Source organism: Pyrgilauda ruficollis, unplaced genomic scaffold (assembly GCF_017590135.1).
Source record: "Pyrgilauda ruficollis isolate IOZ18807 unplaced genomic scaffold, ASM1759013v1 scaffold62, whole genome shotgun sequence".
Lineage (NCBI taxonomy): Eukaryota > Metazoa > Chordata > Aves > Passeriformes > Passeridae > Pyrgilauda > Pyrgilauda ruficollis.
The window spans coordinates 1,321,960-1,344,009 of record NW_024527933.1 but is presented as its reverse complement, the minus strand read 5'-3'; the positions used below and the strand labels follow the sequence as shown (position 1 = coordinate 1,344,009).

At 55.2% G+C, this 22,050-nt stretch overlaps 2 protein-coding genes across 6 annotated transcripts in view; one reads left to right on the top strand and one right to left on the bottom strand.

Moving 5' to 3' along the window:
- Nucleotides 1-17,129, top strand: part of GPSM1 (G protein signaling modulator 1) — a 64,074-nt gene extending 46,945 nt beyond the window's left edge. For 3 of the 5 annotated variants that reach the window (XM_041483878.1, XM_041483879.1, XM_041483877.1), the window contains exons 12-14: nucleotides 12,738-12,897; nucleotides 14,888-15,096; nucleotides 15,189-17,129. In XM_041483878.1, the coding sequence (XP_041339812.1) occupies nucleotides 12,738-12,897; nucleotides 14,888-15,096; nucleotides 15,189-15,377 (558 nt within the window). In that variant the 3' untranslated portion in view covers nucleotides 15,378-17,129. Of the gene's footprint in view, nucleotides 1-7,341; nucleotides 7,434-8,275; nucleotides 8,834-12,737; nucleotides 12,898-14,887; nucleotides 15,097-15,188 lie in introns of those variants that run through there. The other 2 variants (XM_041483881.1, XM_041483880.1) reach the window with 2 other exon arrangements.
- A 3,114-nt stretch (nucleotides 17,130-20,243) lies between these two features.
- Nucleotides 20,244-22,033, bottom strand: DNLZ (DNL-type zinc finger). Its single transcript, XM_041483888.1, is given in 4 exon segments — nucleotides 20,244-20,577; nucleotides 21,141-21,280; nucleotides 21,696-21,989; nucleotides 21,992-22,033. Coding segments are annotated over 4 exon segments (648 nt in total). The 3' UTR covers nucleotides 20,244-20,405.
- Nucleotides 22,034-22,050: the final 17 nt, after the last annotated feature.

Here is a 22,050-nt window from a genome sequence, read left to right as displayed (position 1 = left end):
TGTCAGCCTTGGGGCTGCTGGCCCCACAGCCTCATTTCCCTGCTTGCCTTGTGTTGTTTGAGGGGAGATTGGCACTTCCCCAATTCCCTCTGGAGCTGGGATGTGGGGTTTACAGCAGGCAGCCTTCGCTGCTCTGTGCATCTTCCCTGTTTTAACATCAGCTTGGTCCCTGCTTCATCTCCCTGTGTGTGAATCCCACAACAGAGGGGCAGTGCAGATCACACCCTCCCTCATCCCACAGCCTCCTTTGCTCAGCTGCAGGGCTGTAATTATGCCATTAGTGCTGGTCAGACTTTCTGCTGTAAACGTGCTCCGAGAGGAAGGGAGAAGCCAGAGCCAGGGAGAGAGGAAAGGCAGCTGCTGCTAAATTTAAGACTGTTCCTATGACACCTGGAGGCTGCTGTGGTGGTGTCAGTCCTCTTGGAAGTGAGCAGGTAAACACAGAGCCGTGCCTGGTTCTCTGAGTGCTTTCTCTCCCTGTTCTGCTGGTTGGACTTTCCAAAGTGCTCGGGGCAGGGAGGCTGTGCTGGTTCCTGGTTGCAGGCAGGATGTGCAGGAAAACCTGGAGAGCTCCAGCCTGACAGGTATGGGGAGGCTCTTCCAGGGATTTGGGCTGTTGGGAGAAGCAGTCAGGGATGTCTCCCCAGAGTCATCTTGGATTGTCTGACCTGTCTTTCTCTCTGAGTCTCCTTGTTAAGCTGTAGGTCCCCTCATCTCCTGTTCTCAGGTGGGCTCCTTGCACAGATGCTGCACAAGCCAGGAGAGGTGTAAGAGCTGCTCCCCCAAATCTGGAGCTGCAGCAGAGCCAAGGCTCTCAGGAGTTCTGCAGAGCCCTGACAGTAATTCTTCACTGGGACTTTGGTCATGGGAGGCAGGGAAATAAACGTGGGGATAGAAAACCTCTGCAAAAAGTGGCTGCACAGAGAAGGTGGGGGGAGGCAGCAGCGTTTTCTGGCTTGTGCTGCCTCTGCTGCATTCATTGCCTCAGAGGCAAATTATCAGTTTCTTCCTTGAATATGAACAGCTGCCAGGTAATGAATTCCCCCTCTCTGTTTTATAATGGCATTAAAATTGGGATTTGCCTTCGTTTTCTCTGTAATTATCCAATGAGCCTGTGTGAGTGAGAGGGAGGCAGGGCAGAGCTGGCTCTGCTGCAGGAGAGTGTCGTGCCTGGGGGATTGAACTTGGGAATGGCCCTTCCTGAGGGGCAGATCCAAGGGATTGAACCTGGGAATGGCCCTTCCTGAGAAGGCAGGAGACTTCATGTGCTCCCTGGGACAGGGCTGGTGTTGGCAGGGCAGTGTCTGTTTGGGCTGCAAGGGATCAGTGTCCCTGCTCTCCCTTTGGGATATTTCTGTTGCTTGCACACCCTTTCTGTGTTTTCCCTCCTCCCAGGCTGAGGTCAGGCTGTGGATCAAAGCTGAGCCTTGTGGAAGGAGGTGGGAGCCAGGGTTTGTACAAGCCTGTGCCTGTGCATCAGCCACACACAGGGCAGAGCCCACGGGCTGTGCCACGAGCAGGAGGCTGCCCAAGCCCTGGATCTGCAGGGGTGACACCAAGGTCACCCAGGGTCTGGGTGTGTCTCTGGTTGTGGATCAGGGACTTCACATTCCACCCCTACCTGGCTCCATGTGGAGGCCAGCTCTGGGGCTAGAAAACTGTGAGGAAAAGCTCTTACCAGAGCAATCTGCTCGAGGAGGGAGGTAAAGGTGAGCTGGTTGTCCAAGGCCACCCAGCAGACTCGTGTTGGAGGTCTGAAGGTCGATGAGCCAGGCTGGAGGTGACAAACCAAGCTCCCCAAATCCATTCTTCTCCCCTTGACTCACTGTAACTGAGTTTGCAGTTATTGGCACTTTGAAACCGTAATTGAGGTCTGCTTTCCTCCTTGCACAACCTTTTCTCCCGGCAAACTGTCAGCCATCAAGTGGGATGAGACAGTAAAAGAGATGTTACACTCACCATTTCCTAGAAACTGTCACTTTAAAGGGAACAGCACAGGAAAAAAAAAGGATGAACTGAAGCCAAACCCAGAGTGATAAACCTCAAAATGTTTGATTTTCTCAAAATCTGGAACTTTTCATTCCTTTCTTGGGTCTCTGCTGTGCCTGGGGCACCTTGTACCTTCACAGTTCTGGCCTCTGGCATTTATTAAACTTCACTTGAGTGAAGAGCTTGAAAAATATCATAGCCCAGGTTCTCTTTGGATGTAAATCAGCCTAATTGGGCTTAAATCCCTGGAGCTGGGGTGACACCAGATGACAAGGGGACCTCTGGTGACTCGGGGCTGTGTTTGATTTTCTTGCACAACCATCCCTGAGCTCCCAGCTGTGGCTGGTGGGGTCTGGCAGGGGTGGATCCAGCAGGTCCCTGTGCTGGGAAGGGCTCATGGTCTGGCTGTGCTTGCTGGGGCTACCTAAAGAATCCTTTCTGTACCAGTGACTTGTGTTTCTCTTTCTGAAAGTTATATTGAGACCCAGGAAATGCTGCTGCTGTTGTGTTTTCAGGGTTTCACTGAAGGTCAGAGCTGTACAACCAGAGCAGCTCTGTCTGAGCCTTATCTTGGATTGTGGCTGTTTTTAGCTACTGAGCAGTGGAGGCTCCCCCAGAGGACACAAACACAGCACAGCCTTGGGGCAGGTTTGGGTTTTTTCTGTTACTGCCCAGTTTTGGGGAGGCCAGATCACCCCCAGAGAGCAGCCACTGGGGGCATCCTGCCCAGAGGCCACCCTGCTGCCTGCACTGGCACCAGGCAGCTCCATCCCTGCAGTTTGTGGGCAGGGAGGGGGGCTCAAGGGGGCAGTGACCTCCTCAGGGGACAAGTTGTTCCTTAAATCACTGCTTTAGGATAGACACTGTCCCATCAATGCAGTCCTCTCCTCTGGGTTTAGGGTGGCCTTGGGGCGAGCAGAGGCTTTGGGGTCTCTCTGAGCTGTCCTTGCAGGGTGCAGGAAACTGAGGCTGGCTGCAGGAGAAGGATGGGAATCCATGAATCACAGGAGGATTTAGGGACCGTTTCTTGGAGCTCTCCTGATAAAACCTGCAGTGGCAGCAGGAGGTTCCTCCTGTCCCCAGATGGGTGTGAAGGCAGCTGAGGGGGGCAGAATTAGAGGTGCAGGCAGCAATTCCCAGCTGGACAGAAGGTGTCCCTGCACAGCTGAACAGAAGGTGCCCCTGCACAGCTGGACAGAAGGTGCCCCTGCACAGCTGGACAGAAGGTGCCCCTGGTTTGGGCACTGGCTGCAGGCTGGGCACAGCCTGTGTCAGGTTAACGTGGCCTCTGCTCACCCCTCACCTTCAGCATCCACATTTCCCATTAGCTGTGCTATTTTTAAGCCTCCCTAGGCAGTTAACACCAATTAATCTAAAAGAGCCCAAATAATGGTTTTTCAGAGCCCCTGGCTCCTTCCCCTTCCCCGAGTGGCCCCAGAAGCCCTGGCAGAGCTGAGCCCAGTGAGGTGCTCGAGTGCAGGGATGGCTGGAGGGGCTCCCCTGGGGGGATGTGCAGTTAGAGCAGGGCCCCAAACCATCCCATGGATCCAACTTTTCCAGCCTGGATCATGCTGTTTGTGCCACAGGGGAAGTTCCAGCTCCCTGCAGTGCTCACTGAGGAGCAGTCAATGCAGCCCTGTCTGGGAGCCAGCAGAGCCAGGCTCTGCCTGTGCCCGGGTGCAGGAGGTGCCACTCCCTGGCACCTGCAGGGAAGTCCCAGGAGGATTTTTTGCCTGTGTTTAAAGCCACTTGAATCCCAGTGTTCCCTGGGCACTGTCACATGGAGCAAACCCCAAACAGGGTGCAGTTTCATCCTGCCCTTTGCAGCAGCAGGTACCAGAGCAGGAGATGCTTTTGGCTGATAGGAGAAGCTGCTCCTGCCTTTGCATGTGATTTTTGTCTTGCCTGTTTCAACTCTCCTGAGCAGGTCAGACAGACCATGGCTGCAGTGGCAAACCCACAGGGACCAGCCCCAGGAGCCCTCCCTGCCCCAGCAGGGCCAGGATTTCGTGTTTTGTGGGGTGCCTTGCACAACAAAGCCTTGATCTCGAACGCGGCCTTCAGGCATTTCGGGGCTGTGAGTAAATAATAATTAAGATCTGGGCGTGTGCTGAGCAGGGGGTGTTTATGTGCAGGCTGGATGTGTTATGGGTGCTGATGTGGATGGGTGTGCACAGCTCCTCGACCGAATTCCCCCATCCCCAGCACCCCTGAGGAAGGTGCTGCATCTGCTCAGCTCCTTCTGAAAACCTCGCTGTGCTCAGAGCAAGTAGGTGTCTAAATCAAAGTCTGATTCAAGGAAGCAGCACAATTTTGGCAATCCAGAGACGAGCAGGCTTTCTTTGCAAAGCGTTTTCAAAGCAAACTGTCAGGAGGTTCCAGTGTGAGGTGCAGGGAGTGCAAGGGATGGGGAGAGCTGGGCACCTCTGCAGCTGCAGCATTGGATTGTCTCCATCACTGAAGAGGAGCTCACCTGCCCTGCTCCGTGGGGCTTGGAGTGGGGAGGTGGATAGAGAAAGTGCTCTATATATTAACCTTGTGCTAATTAACCAGGAATATGGGTTATACCCTTTCAAGCAGCAGAGTTATTTCAGTTTAGCAAATTAGTGCTGCTCAGCTGAGACTCCACGGCTGAGCGTGGTCCTGGTTCCATTCCTCTCCAAGTGCAGGGTCAATCACTGCAGTGAGTTGTAGCCAAAACCCTGTGTTTTACTGCTTTGGGTGTGTGCTGGTGTGCACAGCCAGGTACCACAGCCCTGGGTGAGAGCTACACCCCAAAAACTTACTGCTTGTTGTTATCCACCTCCAGCCTGGGTTGTTCCAAGCAGTAGTTGAGGTTCACTCCCAGTTTTGGTGTTTAAGGGATCCCCCAGGTTTTTGATGGGCCATTCTGTAGCCACTCATCTTCTCCAGGGACTGACCTGGAGTGAGAATGCTCCTACCTTGTGTCCCTGGTTAGTAAAACAAGCTCCAGATGCTAAATCCAGGCTGGTATGTTTCTTTTAAATAGTGCCAGGGAAACCCAGCCTGGCATGGTAAATGCTGTCAAAATCCATGTGGAAAAGTTGCTACGTTAACTGCAGAGGATTGTGTGAATACACAGAAGAGAAAGCAGGAGCAATTCCCCCTGCTCTCAGCAGTGAGGGCTGGACTGACCCATGATCTCAGGACAGGTTGTTGTGTAGCTGAGGAAAAAGAGTAAATCCCGTGTTAATGTGGCTGTGGCACAAAGTGACCCGGTCTGGTGGCAGTGGCTTCCAGACAGATGAGCCCTGCAAGCAGCAGAGGTGTCAGTAGCACTGGAGGCAGACACCCCCAGGGCTCCCTCCAATGCAGTCAGGAACGATATTGTCACCTGCTGTGAGGCACAGCCCTGTGCTGGAGCCGTGTGTGGCAGCAGGGCACGGTCCCAACAGGTCAGCACTTACTGTATTTCGGAAGGAGGGAGCGTGGGTGAGTTATTTTGATTTTGTTTGGAACAATAAAACCCGAGTTATTTGAAATCTTAACAACAGAACCAGCTTTTAGCACCGGCGTTTATAGGGATGAGTGGGCGAGTTGTTTAAAGGGAAAAAAATCTTTGAAAACTGTCCAAGTGAGGGTGATAATTTCACACTCCAAGGGAAGCGTGTGCACGTCCTGGGCCTGGGCAGGGTGTGGATGGGCTGTGCCAGGGGCTGGGCACGGCACAGTGCAGGGCACACGTGTGCCCAGGGCACGCTCAGCTCCCTGAGCTCCAGCCTGACGTTGTAGGTGGTGTCTCTGCAGATCACAGATGTCTCGCTCATTATTCTTTGCTGCATCCTAAACTCAGAGGGAAAATGTCATTTCCTCATGTTGTTCCAAGCACCTCTCCCCCTCTGTTACACCTCTTTCCTGCATTTCCCCCTATACCAGCTGCAGATTCCCCCTTTCAGAGCTCTCCAAAGGTGGCTCAGCTCTGCAGATCAGGGGCAGAGTCTCCATCCTGGTTCATTTCCCTGTTGCCCCTCTCTGTCCATGGATCCCTGATCTCAGCCCCAGTGGGAACGGGGCTGCAGCACCAGCACTGAGCTCACAGGAGCTGTGGCTGTGCCCTGCCCTCCCTCAGCCCTTTTCTTCCTCTTCAGTCTGGGCCACGTACTGAGCCAGGAGTCCTGATCTCAGGTCCCACACAGTTTTCATCTTTCTCTGGAAATTACTGTGTGACCCCTGGAAATGAATTTACTGGTGTGGAACAGCATGGGCAGTTCCCCAAAGCTTCGTTTTCAGGTTAACGCAATTTCCTACTTTTGCAGTGAAAAATGAGAATGAAGGACAAGTGAGAGTGCCAGTGGGGCTCTGTCCCCGTTTTGCCCCTTTGGAAAAGTGCTTTTCTTCCCATTTCACTGTCAGTAATTCCCGTCTCACAAACGTGAGGTAAGAACAGCTCTTTGGCTGCTGCGTGGCATTTCCATCTTCCCCTGTATAAAACCCTGTTGCAATTAGAAATTTCCCTCTGTCGAGCTGTGTTACATTTAAATCAAGAGATGCTTATGGCTGAGCAGCCTAGGCTCTTGCAATAAGACAAAAAAACCACACATATCTAATAATACAAGGAGCAGGAGGACTATCAGGAGCTAAAAATGGTCCTTCAGTATTTTGGTGCTTTAAATCCGAACGATCAGAGTGTGTCTGTGTGTGCACAGAGCGTGTGCTGCCTGTGCCTGCGGAGCCGAGCGTGTTTGCAGATGTAGTTTGGGAGAATCGATCCCAATCTATTTTTAAGGTGAAGTGAGTGTGGCGGGTGGGAGGTGAGGAGGTGGAAGGGAAGCTAAATATTCACGTAGCTGCACTGTGTGTTTAAGAGCATCATCTAATAACGGGAGGATCGTGGCAGCGAGGTGAGGGAGACAGGAGCGTTCTCGGGAGCCCCCCCATCGTGCCCGGGCACGGAGCGGCTCCGGGGGGAGGTGGCAGCGGGGCTGTCGCTTTAAACCTCGGCTCGCACCCAGCGGGTCACTGGAGCCGGCGACGTTCTTCACATCGCTCGGCTCGGACCCCGCTCGGCTCAGACCCCGCTCGGTTCGGACCCCGCTCGGCTCAGACCCCCCCTCTGCGCGGACCCCGCTCTGCGCGGACCCCGCTCGGCTCAGACCCCGCTCGGTTCAAGCCCCGCTCTGCGCGGACCCCGCTCGGCTCCGACCCCGCTCGGTTCGGACCCCTCGCGGTTCAAGCCCCGCTCGGCTCGGACCCCGCTCTGCGCGGACCCCGCTCTGCTCGGACCCCGCTCCGTTCGGACCCCTCTCGGTTCGGACCCCGCTCTGCTCGGACCCCGCTCGGTTCGGACCCCGCTCGGTTCGGACCCCGCTCGGTTCAAGCCCCGCTCGGTTCAAGCCCCGCTCGGGGGCCGGCAGAGCCTCGGGCGGTGGCAGCGCTGCTGCCCGCGGCCATGCGAGAGCCGGAGCCCGGCAGGAGCTGCTGAGGTCAGTGAGGGAAACGGGGGCTTGCTCGTGGCTCCTTCTTCCTCTGAAATGAGAGCGTCGGGAGGAGGAAGGTGGTGGTGGATGCGGAGACGCGGAGGATTCGCTCGGGCCGGGATGTGCCGTGTGTGTGCGCTCGGGGGTTTAAAGTTTTCAGGTAGCTCCGGTTGAACTTTGTATTGTTAATGCTGCTGCAGCGGTGCTCAGGCTGCTCCGTGTGCTGGGTGTCGCAGCAGAGGGTGGGCGGGGGGTCCCTGAGCCGTGCTGGGGGGACACGGGGTGTCTGTCAGCAGCCCTGCCCCGCGGGGGATTGGCACGGGAAGGGAAGCGTGTCCTGAGCAAAGAGCGGGCGAGTTTTACAGCTCTGCTGCCTCTGAAGCTGACAGGAGTGGGGACTCCAGCCGAGGAGCTGGGGACAGGGACAGCCCCGCTCCGGAGCACAGGGACGCTTCTCCAGGCATTTCAGCTCCTGGTAAAACAGGCTGTGGATTTCAGCCAGGGATTTCCTTCCACTCCTCCCCTCCAGCCCCCGCTTGCCTCTCTGCAAGCCTCCCCCTCAGAGCCTTGCTCCAGGTGAGGCTGGGAAGTTCAGTGCCTGATGATTTTGGGGTTTGAGGTTGTGGCTGTGCCGAAGGCGCAACCCCCACGGTGAGTTCTCCGGGGTGAGGTTGGGGTGGTGCAGGATAAAGAAAAGCTGCGTGCAGGGGACTGACAGCCCTGGATGAGGTGCTCCCAGCACTGGTGGTCATCAGCAGCACCAGCCCTGCTCCTGCCTGGACATTTTGAGGTTGGCTGCCTTGAAAAGAGCAGAGGTAAGGAGCGGTGACATGTGTGGTTCACAGGGGAGAGGCAGATAGGGCAGGGCACGTGGGCACGGATGTGTGGGAATGGGTAACTGCCAGGGCAGGTAAGCGCCTGCTTGGGCAAGGGCACGGATTTCCAAGGGCTGTCCACAGGGGAGAACTTGGTCCTGGGCACTGATTGCTGGGTCCTGTCCCAGCTCTGTTACTGTGGGATGTGGTCAGGTCACTTCATCTCCAGGTCGTGTCCTTCCTGAAATGAGGTGGGATTGTGGTGGACGTGTTTAAATGCAGAGGCAGCGTGCTCTGAGAGGGTGACAGTGACAGCTGCTGAACTGAACCCGCCGCCCTCCTCACTCATCCCTGACCTGAGCGCTCACCAGCTCCTTCAGGCAGCAGCTCCTGAGCTGGATCTGCTGTACCAGACCCACCAGGGTCCATCCACCCCTGGCTCCTGCCTGCAGGTCCCAACCAGCTGTCCCCTGGAAGGGCTGGACAAAGCCGGAGTGAGCAGCCCTCGAGCCTGACGGCTCCATCCTGTGCTGGGTCAGGGCTGCAAGAAGCTGAGCCTGGAGGAGAGGAGAGGAGGGGAACCAAAGGCAGGTCAGTGCCTTGGAGACACCAGCTGTGAGAGAAGCTGGTCTGACAGAGGGACAAGGTTTGGCCGCTGGGTGTCCGTGGTGTGGTTTGGTTTGGTGGGTGAAGCTCTCTCCGAAGAGGACTTTCCACCCATGTTTGGGTGACCATGGAATCGCTGAGGGATGTGCCATGACTTGGCCAGCACAGAAATACTTGCTGTGGTGCTTGGGGACCTCTAGGGCACTGTCCCAGAGTGGATCTGACAGGCTTTGGTGGAGGAGGGCTGTGGGAAGAGCTGCATCCCGTGTGCTGTGGGGGCAGCAGGAAGCTGTGGGAGAAGCCACCACCAGAGCGTTGGGTTGAGGGATCTCTGGCAGCAGATGTTGGTGTTGTGGGGGCACAGCTGGGGCTGGCTGGGGGTCTGGGTTGCTCAGATGCCACAGAGAGATTGGGACAGGGTGCTGATCCCAGGATGAGGCTTGGCACTGGGAACGTGTCCGAGAAAGGTTCTCAGCAGAGTCCCGGGTGGGCAGTGGGTCCAGTGCCCTGCAGGGCATTTGTGGGCTGTGCCTTCAGGTGCTGGGAGCTGGTTTAGTTCTTGCAGTGAGACTTTCTGCCTTTGTCTAATGGCTTTCCTGAGTCCCAGTGAGAATGGCCAAGGGGGGTGAGGCACAGGAGTCAGCTCTGACTTTGTTCTGCCTCGCCTGCACATCTGGAGTGGTCAGACGGAGGGATTTCCACAGGAGATGCTGCTCCATGTCCTGCACCTCTGGGTGCTCCATGTCCTGCACCTCTATCTGGAGTGGTCAGATGCTCCATGTCCTGCACCTCTGGGTGCTCCATGTCCTGCACCTCTGGGTGCTCCATGTCCTGCACCTCTGGGGTGCAGGACCTTCTCAGGACCACCCAGGACCTTCTCAGCCCACAACTGTGACAGGTGTTATGTGGTGTGACAGTTTATCAGAGAAGAAAATGGGTGGATTTGTGCTTCTCCACGGGGTGTCATGTTCTTGGCTTGAGGCTCGTGAGAAAGCTGGTGGTCCCAGCCTGCAGGGAGAGGGGACAGTGGCAGAGCAGGCGCCTGTCACACACTGCAGCTGCTTTTTGCTGCCTTTCCAACACCTCAGCTGTGGTTTTACACATCCTGAATCCACCCAGGCAGGTTAAACAGCCTGTTCCTCCAGCATGAGAATGTGTGCAAAAGCCTGGATGCTTTCCAGTGGCCTGTGTGAGGAGAGGGAATCCTGCTCCCTGCCACTCTCAGAAAATGTGAACAAAGCTCTGACCTCCATCTGCTTGGGATGGTGCCATCCCTGTCCTCCCCGAGGTCAGGGAGCAGGAGCAGAGGCTCCACACTTGTCCTTGTCCCTGTGTGGGCAGAGGTGGGAGTGTCTCTGTGCCCGTGCCAAGGACAAGTGTGTTTGCAGCCAAATCTGCCCTGGGGTGATCTCTGCAGTGCCAGCAGCCCTCGGGTCCCTCTACCCCATGCAGATGGGGTTGGTTTTACTCCTTGTGGGAGCATCTGGCTGCCGTAGGAAGGTGACAGTTGGCAGAATTTGGGCAGCTGCAGCGCTGGAGGCAGAGGATGTGGGATGAGGCCAGAAAGGGACACTGGCTGTGAGGTGAGAGGTGGTCTCGGGGCTGCTGCCCAGGAGCTGTCTGGGGATGTGGCTGTGTGTCTGTGCTGTGGCAGGGCATTGCTCAGCCCCACGAGGGGATGCCCTGGCTCTCGGGGAGCCTCCTGACCCTGGCTGTGCCAAGCCCTGGGCGAGCACAGCTCCGAGCAGATGGCGAGCCCCAGGGTATGATCACACCTCCATCTGCCCTGTAGCTCCTGCCTCGGGGCTGGGAGCAGCCTGGCAGGGAAGGAGCCCAGCACTCCCTGCTTTGTTGTATTTGGGCATTTTAATTAGAGAGGCTCAGAGGCAGGGTTTGGCTGGAGGGAGCCTGGTGCCCGCAGGTGCTGCCCTGGGGCTGCCCATGGGCTGGCACAGCCCTGTCAGCACTAACGTGGCCCATGGGCACTGACCTCCTGCCCCTCGCGTGCCACTGGGAGGTACCAGGCACACAGCCAGCCCTGCCCCACACCTCCATGCTCTGGCTGCTCTTCCCACTGATTAAGAGCATCCTTTTCTCTGCCAGGTGCATTGGGAGCAGGATCCTGCCACCCCAAACTGCAGGGTCTCTGCAGGAGGTGCTGTGGGGGGATCTGTGGAGGGGAGCTGAGCTGGGGGCTCTGGCATGCATTGCCAGGCTGTTCCTGCAAGCTGGAACTTCCCCCTGGATCCAGGACTGCTCTGGTTTACTCCAGGCAGTCGTGGAACAGCGGGAGGGAGGCTCGGTGTGAATGAACCGGTTTCCTCCTCTACCCTGAAATTTGGGTCACACAACCCAACATAGCAGAGCTGTGAGAGATTAGTTCACCCTCAGTTCAAGCCCAAGCCAGCTTTGATTTCTGACGTGCAACTGTTGATGGTTCAGAGGGTCCTGTGTTGTGGACTGTGGCTCCATTAGTGGCTCAGCACGTGGCAGGCAGGAGGTGAGAGGGGTTTTTCCCCTCCCTGATCAGCTCCCACATTGCCAATGTTCCTCTCTGGCCTGCTGCTAATTTTGACGCTGCCCTAAATAGAAGCTGAGTGCATCTCATCTGCTTCGCTTAGCATACAGGAAAATTGTTTTCCTTCATCTACCCAATCCAACTTGTGGCTTTAACCCTGTCAGCACAAGTCTCTCCCCACTGCAGAGCTCCCGTGAAGGGCTTTGCCTGCCCCTGCCACGGGGAAGAGCTCTGGTGGGAGCAGCACTGTGTGTGGTGGGATTGGGAGGGCTCCCAGGCTGCCCAGAGTGGCCACCAGCAGAGCTGGGAGAGGGACTTGGCTTCACCAGCAGCCAAGGGAATCCCTTGCTCTGCTGTAATGTCTGGCTGTGCCCTCTGCATCTCTCTGGTGGAATGTGCAGCCCTTCTGGAGGGACCCAGTGCCCATTCTCTGATTGGTTTCTGGCTAGAAAATAGCTCAGATAGACCCAGTTCTAAGAGGTTTTGGTTGCTTTCTGTTGTGGTTGTTTTCCCAGCAACTGGTGGGACCAGCTCAGTGTGTAGGGAATATCCCGAAGCCTGGCAGATGCCCCTCTTATCACTGGCTAATTTTATTTCCCATTCCAAGTGACTCCTTGGAAGGATCTGTGGTTCCTGCTGCTCTGTCTGCTCCAGATCAGGACACACAGCCCCTCTCCCTGCTGGAAGTGGCTTGGAGAAGCTGCCTCCAACGCGAGCCTCCTGCAGCACAACTTAAATATATCCCTGTCTAGTGCAAGGTGCTCATTTGGGGCTCTTGTGCAAGAACTGTTGTCCTGAAAATCTGTAATTTTGTGGCATTTTCAGCTGGGTGACTGCTACAAGTGCTGTGCTGAGGAGACAGGCACCAAGGGGAAGTGTTGGGGTGTGAGGGGCAGTGTCCTGGAAAGGTTGGATTTAGCTGGTGGAAAAAGCAAACCCTGAGCTTGGGCTGAGCCCTGGCTGGGCACAGGGCAGCACTTCAGCCAGGGTGGCTGCATGGTTTCCCTCATCCTGCTCTGAGCCCAGCCCTGTCCAGCCCAGAAGCTCCCCTCAGAGCAGTGCCAGGGTAAATGCTTGTCTCCTTTTCCCTCTTTCCCATTCAGCCTCCAGCTTCCTCTGGCTGCTCTGCAGTGACAGCAGCTGCATGAGGCTCATCCGTGCACGGGTTTGCGCTGTGGCAGTGCCTGGAGCTCTGGGATCAGAGGGACCAAGGAGCAGAGACCGCAGCAGGCTCCAGACTGCACAGCCAGGAGCCAGCCCTGCACAGACCAGGAGAGGGCACGGCTATTCCCGAGGCTGTGCCAGACAGAGCCATCACACTCAGGGACTCATTCAGGGTGCTCTGACTCTGACTCTCCTCTCTCTTCCCAGAAAATCAACCGGACCCCTTCGGACGAGGAATGCTTCTTTGACCTGTTGAGCAAATTCCAGAGCAACCGGATGGATGATCAGCGCTGCCCGTTGGAGGAGTGCCCAGCCGAGGCTGCCGAGGCAGCTGCCACGCGGGTCCCTGCCCTGGCAGAGCGGATATGTGAGCACCCATGCGTTCCCAACTCCCCGTTCCTGCTGCTCCCGCGGCGTGCCCAGCTGTTGTGGTTTGCCGTGCATCCCGTGATGTTTTCCCTGAGCCTCAGCTCTCTGAACTTTAGCAGTTCCTTGGCAATCTCCGTCATTACTTAAGGAAGGAAAAAAACATTCTTATGTAAATGGTTGCTGAGGGAAAGGCTGGAGAATGTGAGCTAAGGTTTGGGGAGTAAATTAGCGAGAGAAATGCAGAACACACTTGGATTTTTTCAGTGTGGGTCTTTAGGTCTTGGAATCTGAACAAGGAGGCTGGCACAGGACTTGTGCCACTTCCAGTACATCCAGGGGTTGTCATTGATGATGGTCATTGCTGAGGGAGCTTTGTGAGAACCTGGGGTCTGGAACATGCAGGGCTGGGTCAGGCTTTCTCAGTCAAGTTAAAATATTGCCAGTTTTTGTAATAGCGTTGCCATGGAGGAAAAACTTCTGGATTTTGTACTGTTCTTGGATGCGGTGGTGATAGGTGCTGTGTGAGGACAGAGAGCTGGGAGGATGGATAAACAGTGGGAAGCTGCTCAGGCAAACAGCTCAGCCCTAGGAAGGACAGGGATAAATTGAGGAAGGCGCCTGACAAATAGGGCAGGAAAGGCAGGGCGGTGTTTGCACTTGGGTTTCGTGGCTTTTTCAGTGTTCAGGGCCTTTGTTTAACCCAAGCTGGGGAGAAGCTCTAAAATGCACGGATCACCCTCACACGCTTAATCACCAGCACAAAGGGCTCAAACCAGTTATTTAAGCTGATGGATTTGTTCATCATCATTTTCCAAATGAATATGAAGTGCAAACAGAAGAGAAGCCCCCTGACACTGCTCCCAGAGCTGCAACACAAGGAGCGTGTGCCAGGGCAGGGGCTGAAGCAGAGGTCAGGCTGTGGTAGGAAGGCAGGTTGGCTCTGAGGTGAGAGGGTATTTATTGTCTAAAACTAAGGTGGAAATGAGCATTGCTTTGTCAAGAGATGCATTTCTGACACACAACTGTATTTGGCTGTAACAGCTGTGTAATTTAGGAGATGGGGTTGAAAATGCAGAGCTTTATAAAGAATGCACGAGCAGCCCCACATTTTGTTTGGCTCTTTTGGGCTCTGAGCTTTTTGGACGTGTTATTTTTGAGGATTCTTTGTGAGCTGACAGGGAGGAAACTCATCACTGCGTCAGCACTAAGATTTTCTTGTGTTTCTGCAGCTCCATGAGCTGGGGCTCTAAGGACTTGTGTCGGGAGGCTCAGAGCTCTGCTCCAGTGCCTTGTGCTCAGGGAAAGTAATGCCACCTGGGCTGGATTTCTCAGTTTTCCCTTGCTGGTCTGTTGTTCTGGAGCTTCTCCCTGCCCAGCAGCTGCAGGAGCCAACAGGCTTTTTCCAGGGAGCATGGCCCAGAGGTGTTTCCAAAGGGTCAGTGGTGGATAGATGAATGTACTGGTTCTGGTCTGGCACCCCCAGCACAGCCCAGGCTCTGGGATAAGAAGCAGCAGAGCCCAGGAGGGTTTGGCTGGTGCTGATGCAGGTCCTGCAGCCCGTGACAGCCGGACTCACCTCGGCAGTGCCTCTCCTTGGGCAAACAGCCCGGATTTCTGGGGACCTGGGAAGGTGCTGCCAGGTGAGAGGCTCAGCCAGGCCTGGGCTTTGCTGATGGCCTGTCTGCAATTATTCCCAGCTGTTGGGACTGTGTGGGTGCCTGTCAGCCCGAGGGCACTGGATCTCCTGGGCTGAGGTGGCACCTTTGGTGGCCTCCAGGAGCTGGCCAAGCACAGGCAGGGAGCCCCACAGGGGACCCAGCCGTGCAAGGTGGGTGTGTGAGGTTCTGCTTTATCAAGGCACCCGATTCTCCTGCTGCTGCCTGCTGCGTTTGTGTGGGTTGGAGAGGAGTTTGGGGAAGGGATTTGGGCTCATTAGCCCAGGCAGGGCAGGCAGAGCGGTGACCCTGCCCTGTGCTCCTCTCCCCCAGCACCGTCCACCCTGATGGCATCTCCACAGACAGAGGAGTTCTTCGACCTCATCGCCAGCTCCCAGAGCCGGCGCCTGGATGACCAACGTGCCAACGTGGGCAACCTGCCCGGCCTGCGGATAACCCACAACAACCTGGGCCACCTGCGTGTGGAGGGGGACGCCCAGGAGCCCGGGGACGAGTTCTTCAACATGCTCATGAAGTGTCAGGTACGGGCACGGGGCTGGGGGAGCTCTGACACCTCTGCTCCAGCCCCTTCCTCCCCCCCGTGCTAATGCTAATGCCCCACTCTCCCCTGCAGTCCTCCAGGATCGATGACCAGCGCTGTGCCCCCCCAGACTCCATCCCCCGTGGCCCCACCATGCCCGATGAAGACTTTTTCAGCCTCATCCAGCGTGTCCAGGCCAAACGCATGGACGAGCAGCGTGTGGATTTGGCCTCAGCCCAGGAGGAGGCCGAGGAGGAGCAGCAGAGGCCTGGTTCCAGCTAAGAACTGGGCTTTGGGCTGGGGGGGCTGTTTCAGCTTTGTTTTTTAAAAAGGAAGAACAGAGTAGGTGGTTTCAAGCCTGAGTGCTCCTGTGCTCCCAGTCTTGCACCTCCATCGTGTTTCTATGGGAGAGCCCAGCGGATGGGGGACAGTTTTTAAAAAAGGGTTTTTTTAGGACACTTGGCCACTGTAACTCTGGGCACAGCACCTGGAAGACGTTGGCAGCCCCTTGCTGATCACCTAAACCCCAGGGACTTGGAGGAGCCCACAGGGGGTAGCTAACTCCATCCTTGATTTCTTTTATTTCCACAACACTTGTATTATTTAAATAAGGAAAGGGAAGAACACCTTTTCCATGTTGAAGTCCTCCTGTCTTCCCTGACATAAACGGTTCTGGATCCTTCTCTGGAACATCTTGTTCAGCTTTGTTCTTTCTACAGGAGAAAAAAAGCCCAAGTCCTTTAAACCTTATCCATCCCAGCTGAGTGTATTTTAGGTTTGCTGAGGACTCTCTGGAGAGCCCTGGACATTCTCTGCTTCCAGCTGCAGCCCTGCAGGACCTCCTGAGCAGGGGAAAAGCCTCACTGACCCTAAGCTTTAGTGGGATTTGTTACCTCTGGAGCCCTCTGCAGCCCCATGGCAGGGGCTGTTCCTGGGCAGAGGGAAGGAGGAAAGAGGTCTCTGCTCAAGTGTTCAGCCCACAACAATCAGGGACAGCTCCTGGTGCCACTGAGCCAATGTGAGGGTGTCCAAGACAGAACCTGTGTGTGACAGGGCCCTGCTTCAACAGCCAGCAAAGCTTTCTTCCCATGGCTCATCCCTCCTTTCTTCTGTGTCCAACTGCAGCTTGGGCCAATGGCCCTTCCCTCCTCTTGTTTCTCCCCAAACCAGCACTGAGCTGCTCCCAGTGAGGCTCTCTGGTTCTGTCCACCTGTCTCCATCCCCTGGAGCCTCAGGAGAGCCCCAGCCTGGGGGCTGGCTGGGAACTCATTTACTGTCATTCCTTCCCCTTTTGGACCAGCTGGAAAAGCTGGAGGGGAGAGCAGGGACCTGACTTGAGGAGGTGCAGTATTCTTCCTTTGCTTGACCAGAGACTATGCTGGACTTCAGCAACTCCAGCACCGAGTTGTGCCGAAGCAGCGCCGCTCCTGCAGAGAACAAATCAGCACTTTGGATTCAAAATGCATTTGATGGAAACATTCCCAGCCAGCAGGGAGATATTTTTAGACCAGTGATGCTGCTCATGGGGCATTTACCCTGCCTGCACTGACCATGTGGAGTGGTAGCTGCAGTTTACCTGCTACCTGGGAGCAGTCACCTGCTGCTTGGCCGAGGCTGGGCCTCCCTCCTGGGGCTGGGCAGAGCTCTGGAGAGGGGAGAGGAGGAGCTGCCCATCCCCTGCCTACCAGCCAAGCTGGCATTTGTAAAAGAGAAAAACATTGATGATGATGACCTGACCAGCTGCAGGCTCAGGCCTGTGTAGCTCTCAGCCAGGTGGTGAACTGGAACCTGACCATTAAGCTTTCAGAGGTATTATTGAGGTATTATTTGCCATATACTTGAATGTATGAGCTTATTTATTTTTTACATGTGCATTTGCTAATGTCATTTTAATGGGGAATTTCCAACCCACAGGTACTTGTTTTTTTTCTAAAAAATAATCTGCCAAATGGATTAATATATTAGAAATGAATACAGCTCAAGGGCAAGGGGTGGGGGGAATTGTGCTTAATAAATATTTGTGTCTAAGCTTCAGTGCAAATACTCATTTCCATTATTTCCTGGCTGACAGCAGGGCTAATCCTGGCCATTTGGAATAAGGATGGGGGTGAATGGGGGGGGTCTGGTAACAGACACCACCACCTGTGCTAAGGAAAGCATTGTGCACCCACCTCCACATCACTTTATGAGCACATGGGTCTCGTGGCAGCCACCACCATCCCAGCTCTGCCTGCCTGCCAGCATGGCTGTGGCTGTGGAGGGAAGGCACAAAGCCATGAGAATTGCCTGCCCAGAAGTTTCCAGGACGACAGGGCAGACAGAGCAGCCCTGCACGGCTGAGAAAAGGCCACTGGAAAAGGCTGAGAGGCTGAGCTGTTCCTTTCAGGCCCTGCTTGGCTCTGCCTGGTCTCGGTGCCACCCCGGCGCCTGGCCCAAAACTGGGTTGTTCCCCAGAGCCAGGGGACAAGGGCAGGGAGTGCTGGGCACTGGCCCTTGGAGGAGACACAGAGCAGCAGCAACAGCTCATTCCAGCACAGCAGGCATGAGCAGGCTGTTGGACTGGGCTGGAAGGCAGCCTGGGAGCAGCAGTTTGGAGGATAAAGCCAAGTCACAGCTGGGCTTCCCGTGCCTGGCTCATTTGTGCTGGCCACTGCCTGATCAAAGATTAATAAAGAGCCACCAGCTTGTTCTCATCAGGTGCTCTCACACCTCTGGGTGCCTGGGCAGAGCAGCTATGCGTGTGACCTGAGGCCAGAACTGTGCCCTCAGGTGTGCAGAGGCTCAGACTCCCAGGAGCAGGTGATCCCTGGGAGAGAGTGATGGTGTCTCACCTCCTGTGCCTCCATCCTGAGCAGCACAGGCTCGTTCTGAGCTCCTGTGAGCAGAGGGCACCGGCTACCACTGAGTCTCCAGAGCAGCCTGCAGCGGTGGCTGCTGTGCTGAATCCTCCTCTCTCCCACGCTGCCCGGCTCGTTCCCACGTCGGGAAGAGCTCTCTGATGCTGACATCCGCTGGAGAGCCGCGGGATTGCCGGCCCGTGAGCTGCTGCTGCAGCTGTGGGTGTGAGGTACTGGGAGCAGGGCTGTCCTCTTCACGAAGAGCCCTAAAAATCCAGCAGAAACACGAGAGCCTGCCCTCTCCTACCCAGCTGTACACAAGCACCCAGAGGCACTGGCAGGACAGGGCTGATGTCAGGCCTGGAGAAAGGCACTCTGGAGAAAGGCTGCTTCTCCTCACTCCCTGCCTTTGGCTAGAGCAAGCCCATGTGCTTACCTGTGTCCCCTTTCCAGAGCAAACCCACTGCCCCCATGACTCAACATTTTACAGAAAAAACAGCTTCAAAAGGGAGCAAAAAATTCTGGTTTTTAGCTGCAATCTCTTAGCAGCAAATCTTTTTGTGTTATGTGCAAATTCCCTCCCCTGATGCTGGCCTGAATGTTCAGAGCAGCAGCAAGAACTGCTACACTCCATGCTCAGAGCTGCAGAGGCAGCCCCAGGGCACAGGGACCTGTCTCTGTCCTGCCCCCAAGGAGCACCTGGTGCCAAAGGGCAGGGGGACAAGGAAACACTAAAATCTGGGAACACTGCACACAGATTTTGCTACATTTTGCTACATTTTTTACTGTAACACAGCAAATATTTGCACCATCCTCCTGTAGCTGGGACCTAGTAACAGGTAAGAAAGGTAAGGAAAACAGTATAAAAAAGCCAGATTGTAAATGAGTTGTTTCCAAGGCAACACGGATCCTGCAACAGCTGCTCTGTTCCACCCCATCAAAGGCATCAGCACCATGGAAGCAGAATGCTGATTTTCAGATTAAAGGTAATAAAACAAACACTTTTCCAGCAGTGCTAATAGGTGGCAGCAGCCCAGCTCAGGGGGAGAACACAGCAGTGCTCTGAGATGCAAATTCCTGTTTGTCAGTCCTGGGTCACTCCAGCAGCTGTGTCAGGGAGAGCTGCATCTCACCAGGATCTGAGCACACATGAGCTGGCTGATGAAGTTCCTGCCCCTGTTTCATCACTCTGCACTGACACACCCACAGGAACGTGACAACTTTCCTGGTGTTCTGACCCAACACCTACAATGCAACATAAATAAAATTGTTATGAACACTCCTGATGAAGGAAACTCATTAATGCCTGCAATACCCTCACTGAATCCGTGGCTGATGAAGCACCACAAGCAGCTGGAGATGCTTGGCTGAGAGAACTGGGTTTCCTCAGCCCAAGACACAAAGGCTGAGAGAGGTTTTACTGCTTTCTGTGGCTCAGTGATGAGGGGGATCCATAGAGGTTGTGATTCAGGATCCTGAATATCCTCCTTTGACAAGCAGATCGGACTGGAATCCTCCAGAAGGCTCTTCCAAACTGAATTAGTCTTTGATTGCAAGCTCAAAACCCTAAGAAAGCATGTATTCCACTGTGCAGAGGGAACAAGCCCTAACAAAGCACAACATCATCATCTCAGTGCTGATCCACCACTACCCCAGAGCTGCCTGCTGACAAACTCCCACATCTGTCATTTATTTCTTTTTAAATTTCTAACTAATCTTAACACACTGCAGTAGCACTAATAAGCCCCTCAATATCTGCCAAGACAACTTTCTGGGTCCTCTTCTTCTCTCCACCACTATTAATTTTGCCTTCACACCCACACTCCCCCTCACCAACAAGGAGTGGTAAAACCCCCACGCTGGAGCTCAAGTGGGATCAAAATACAAAACTTTCAGCCCTGACATGAGGGGCACAAAACAAAACTCTGGAAGAGATCAAAAGAACAATAAAAGCAGCACTTGACTGCATTAAGAGCAGGTGATCTGACCCTCCTGCAGGGTTATTTTGGCTTTAGAATCCTGGGACCCATCTCCTCAGGTGGTATCAATTGCCCCCCTCCTGATTTGCCACACCTGAGCATCCCTAAAACCTCCAGCTCCAGCTGCACCTTGCTAGGTCAAACACACACAGACAGAGAATTTCTGTCTGCCTTCTCAGCAGGGAACAAAGCCAGGCACAGGGCATTGCTGGGGCACTGAAAATTGCCTGAAAGTCAGCAAAATGAGTATCAGGAAAGATACCAACACCATCTCTAAAGACATCAGCTTGATCAAAGGCAAAATTACACAAGGCAAAGACACACAACAGAGAAAACCCAACACCCCAGTTTATTTTAGAAACAGTTGAAATCAGGGAATGAAAGTGAAGAGTCTCCTGCCACAAGCAGAATGTCCCACATCCCACGTGGCAGGTCTGTCCCACAGGCCACAATCTCACGTGTCACATCTGTCCCACAGGCCACAATCCCTCGTGTCAGGTGTGTCCCTTGCTGCCAGCATCTGGGGGGGCCTCCTTGTCGTCCCCCTCTGCCAGCTGACCTCGGGGCCCGGGCTCTGCCGAGCTCTCCAGCAGCAGCTCCAGCGCTTCCTCACCAGCCACACGTCTCACCTCCTCCCCTCTGGCTGCCAGGATCTCCTCGATATTCCTGGACAGGGATTTGAGAACCAGCAGTGACACCACAGCAAAGGCACGCTGCACTCTGCCCTCAGGACTGACACCATGCAGGGAGTCACATCACCAGGAAAACCACCCAAAATTAACCACAGAAAACCACCCAAACCTTCTGGGACTACTCTCATCCACGAGGATCAATGATTTAGCAATGACAGCTAAACATAAGCTTTTAAAGGTATCTTGGGAAGTTAGAAATCATTGGAATTCCACAGCAGATCAATCTACACACTTGAAACATCCAAGGAAAGCAGTAAAGTGATAAAGCCTGAGGGGAACAGCAAATCACCCGCTGGCACCACTAAGGATCTCTGTAAAATTTCTACTGGAGCTTCACACCAATTTATTTGGATCCTAGACAGCAACAGTCAAATTATAATGACTGAAAACAGAGCCTGTTTTAATGAACTGGATGAAACTTTTAGTATGAACCACATTAGGAAAAAAAAAAAAAAAAAAAATCACCGAAACAAGGCATCATCTGAGGAAGCTGCAGGCGGGAGCAGGGTGTGGGGAGGGTGCTGCTGGCACACTCACCTCTTTCCCTGCAGGTCGGAGAACCAGCCCAGGTTGTCGGCGATGACATGGTGGTTCCCGCAGCCGGGACAGGTGACGATCACCACCCCGCGGTGGTAGGCGGCCTTAGAGATGGATTTGGCTGAGCGGGTCTGGCACACCTGAAAAACAATGTGGATTTTATGAGCACGGTAACTGCAGCTCCTGGGACTTTTCAGACAAAAATACTGACAATAAAAGCGTTTTCCCTCCCTCACCTCTAACTATTCCAAGGCAGCTCCATCATGTTAGGATGTCGTGAGTTCAACCCAGGACAAAAAGGCTGAGAGAGGTTTCACTGCTTTACTGGCTCCCTAATGAGGAGGATCCACAGAGGCTGTGGGATCTCCCCCCTCAGAGATACTCACAAAACCCCGAACACCCTTCTCCAACACGGAGCATGGACTTGAAACCTCCAGAGGGCACTTCCACTCTGAATTAATCTTTGCAAGTTTAAAACCAAGGAAACAGCTACACCAGGAGCCCCCCGGCCACCCCAGCGACGGTGCCCTCAGAGCGCCCCGGCCCCACGCCCACCTTGCAGGTGTACACCAGGCGATAGTGCGTGGCCGCCGGCGGCCCCGGGGCGGTGCAGAGCGGGCGGGCCGGGCCCCAGCGCTGAACCTGGCCGGTGCAGGCCGGGCGGGCAGGCCCGCAGAGAGGCCCCGGGGCGGTGCGGGCCGGGCGGGCGGACAGACAGAGAGGCCCCGGGGCGGTGCGGGCCGGGCCCCTCAGGCCGGGCGGGGGGCGGCGGGGCCGCCATGGCGGCGGCTCCCGGAGCAGCGCCCTCAGCGCGCGCTGCATCTCACCGCGCATGCGCGCCTGGCGGGCGCCCTGAGGCGCCGGCGGCCATGTTGGGTGCGGGCAGCGGCCATGGTGGTGTCGGGCAATG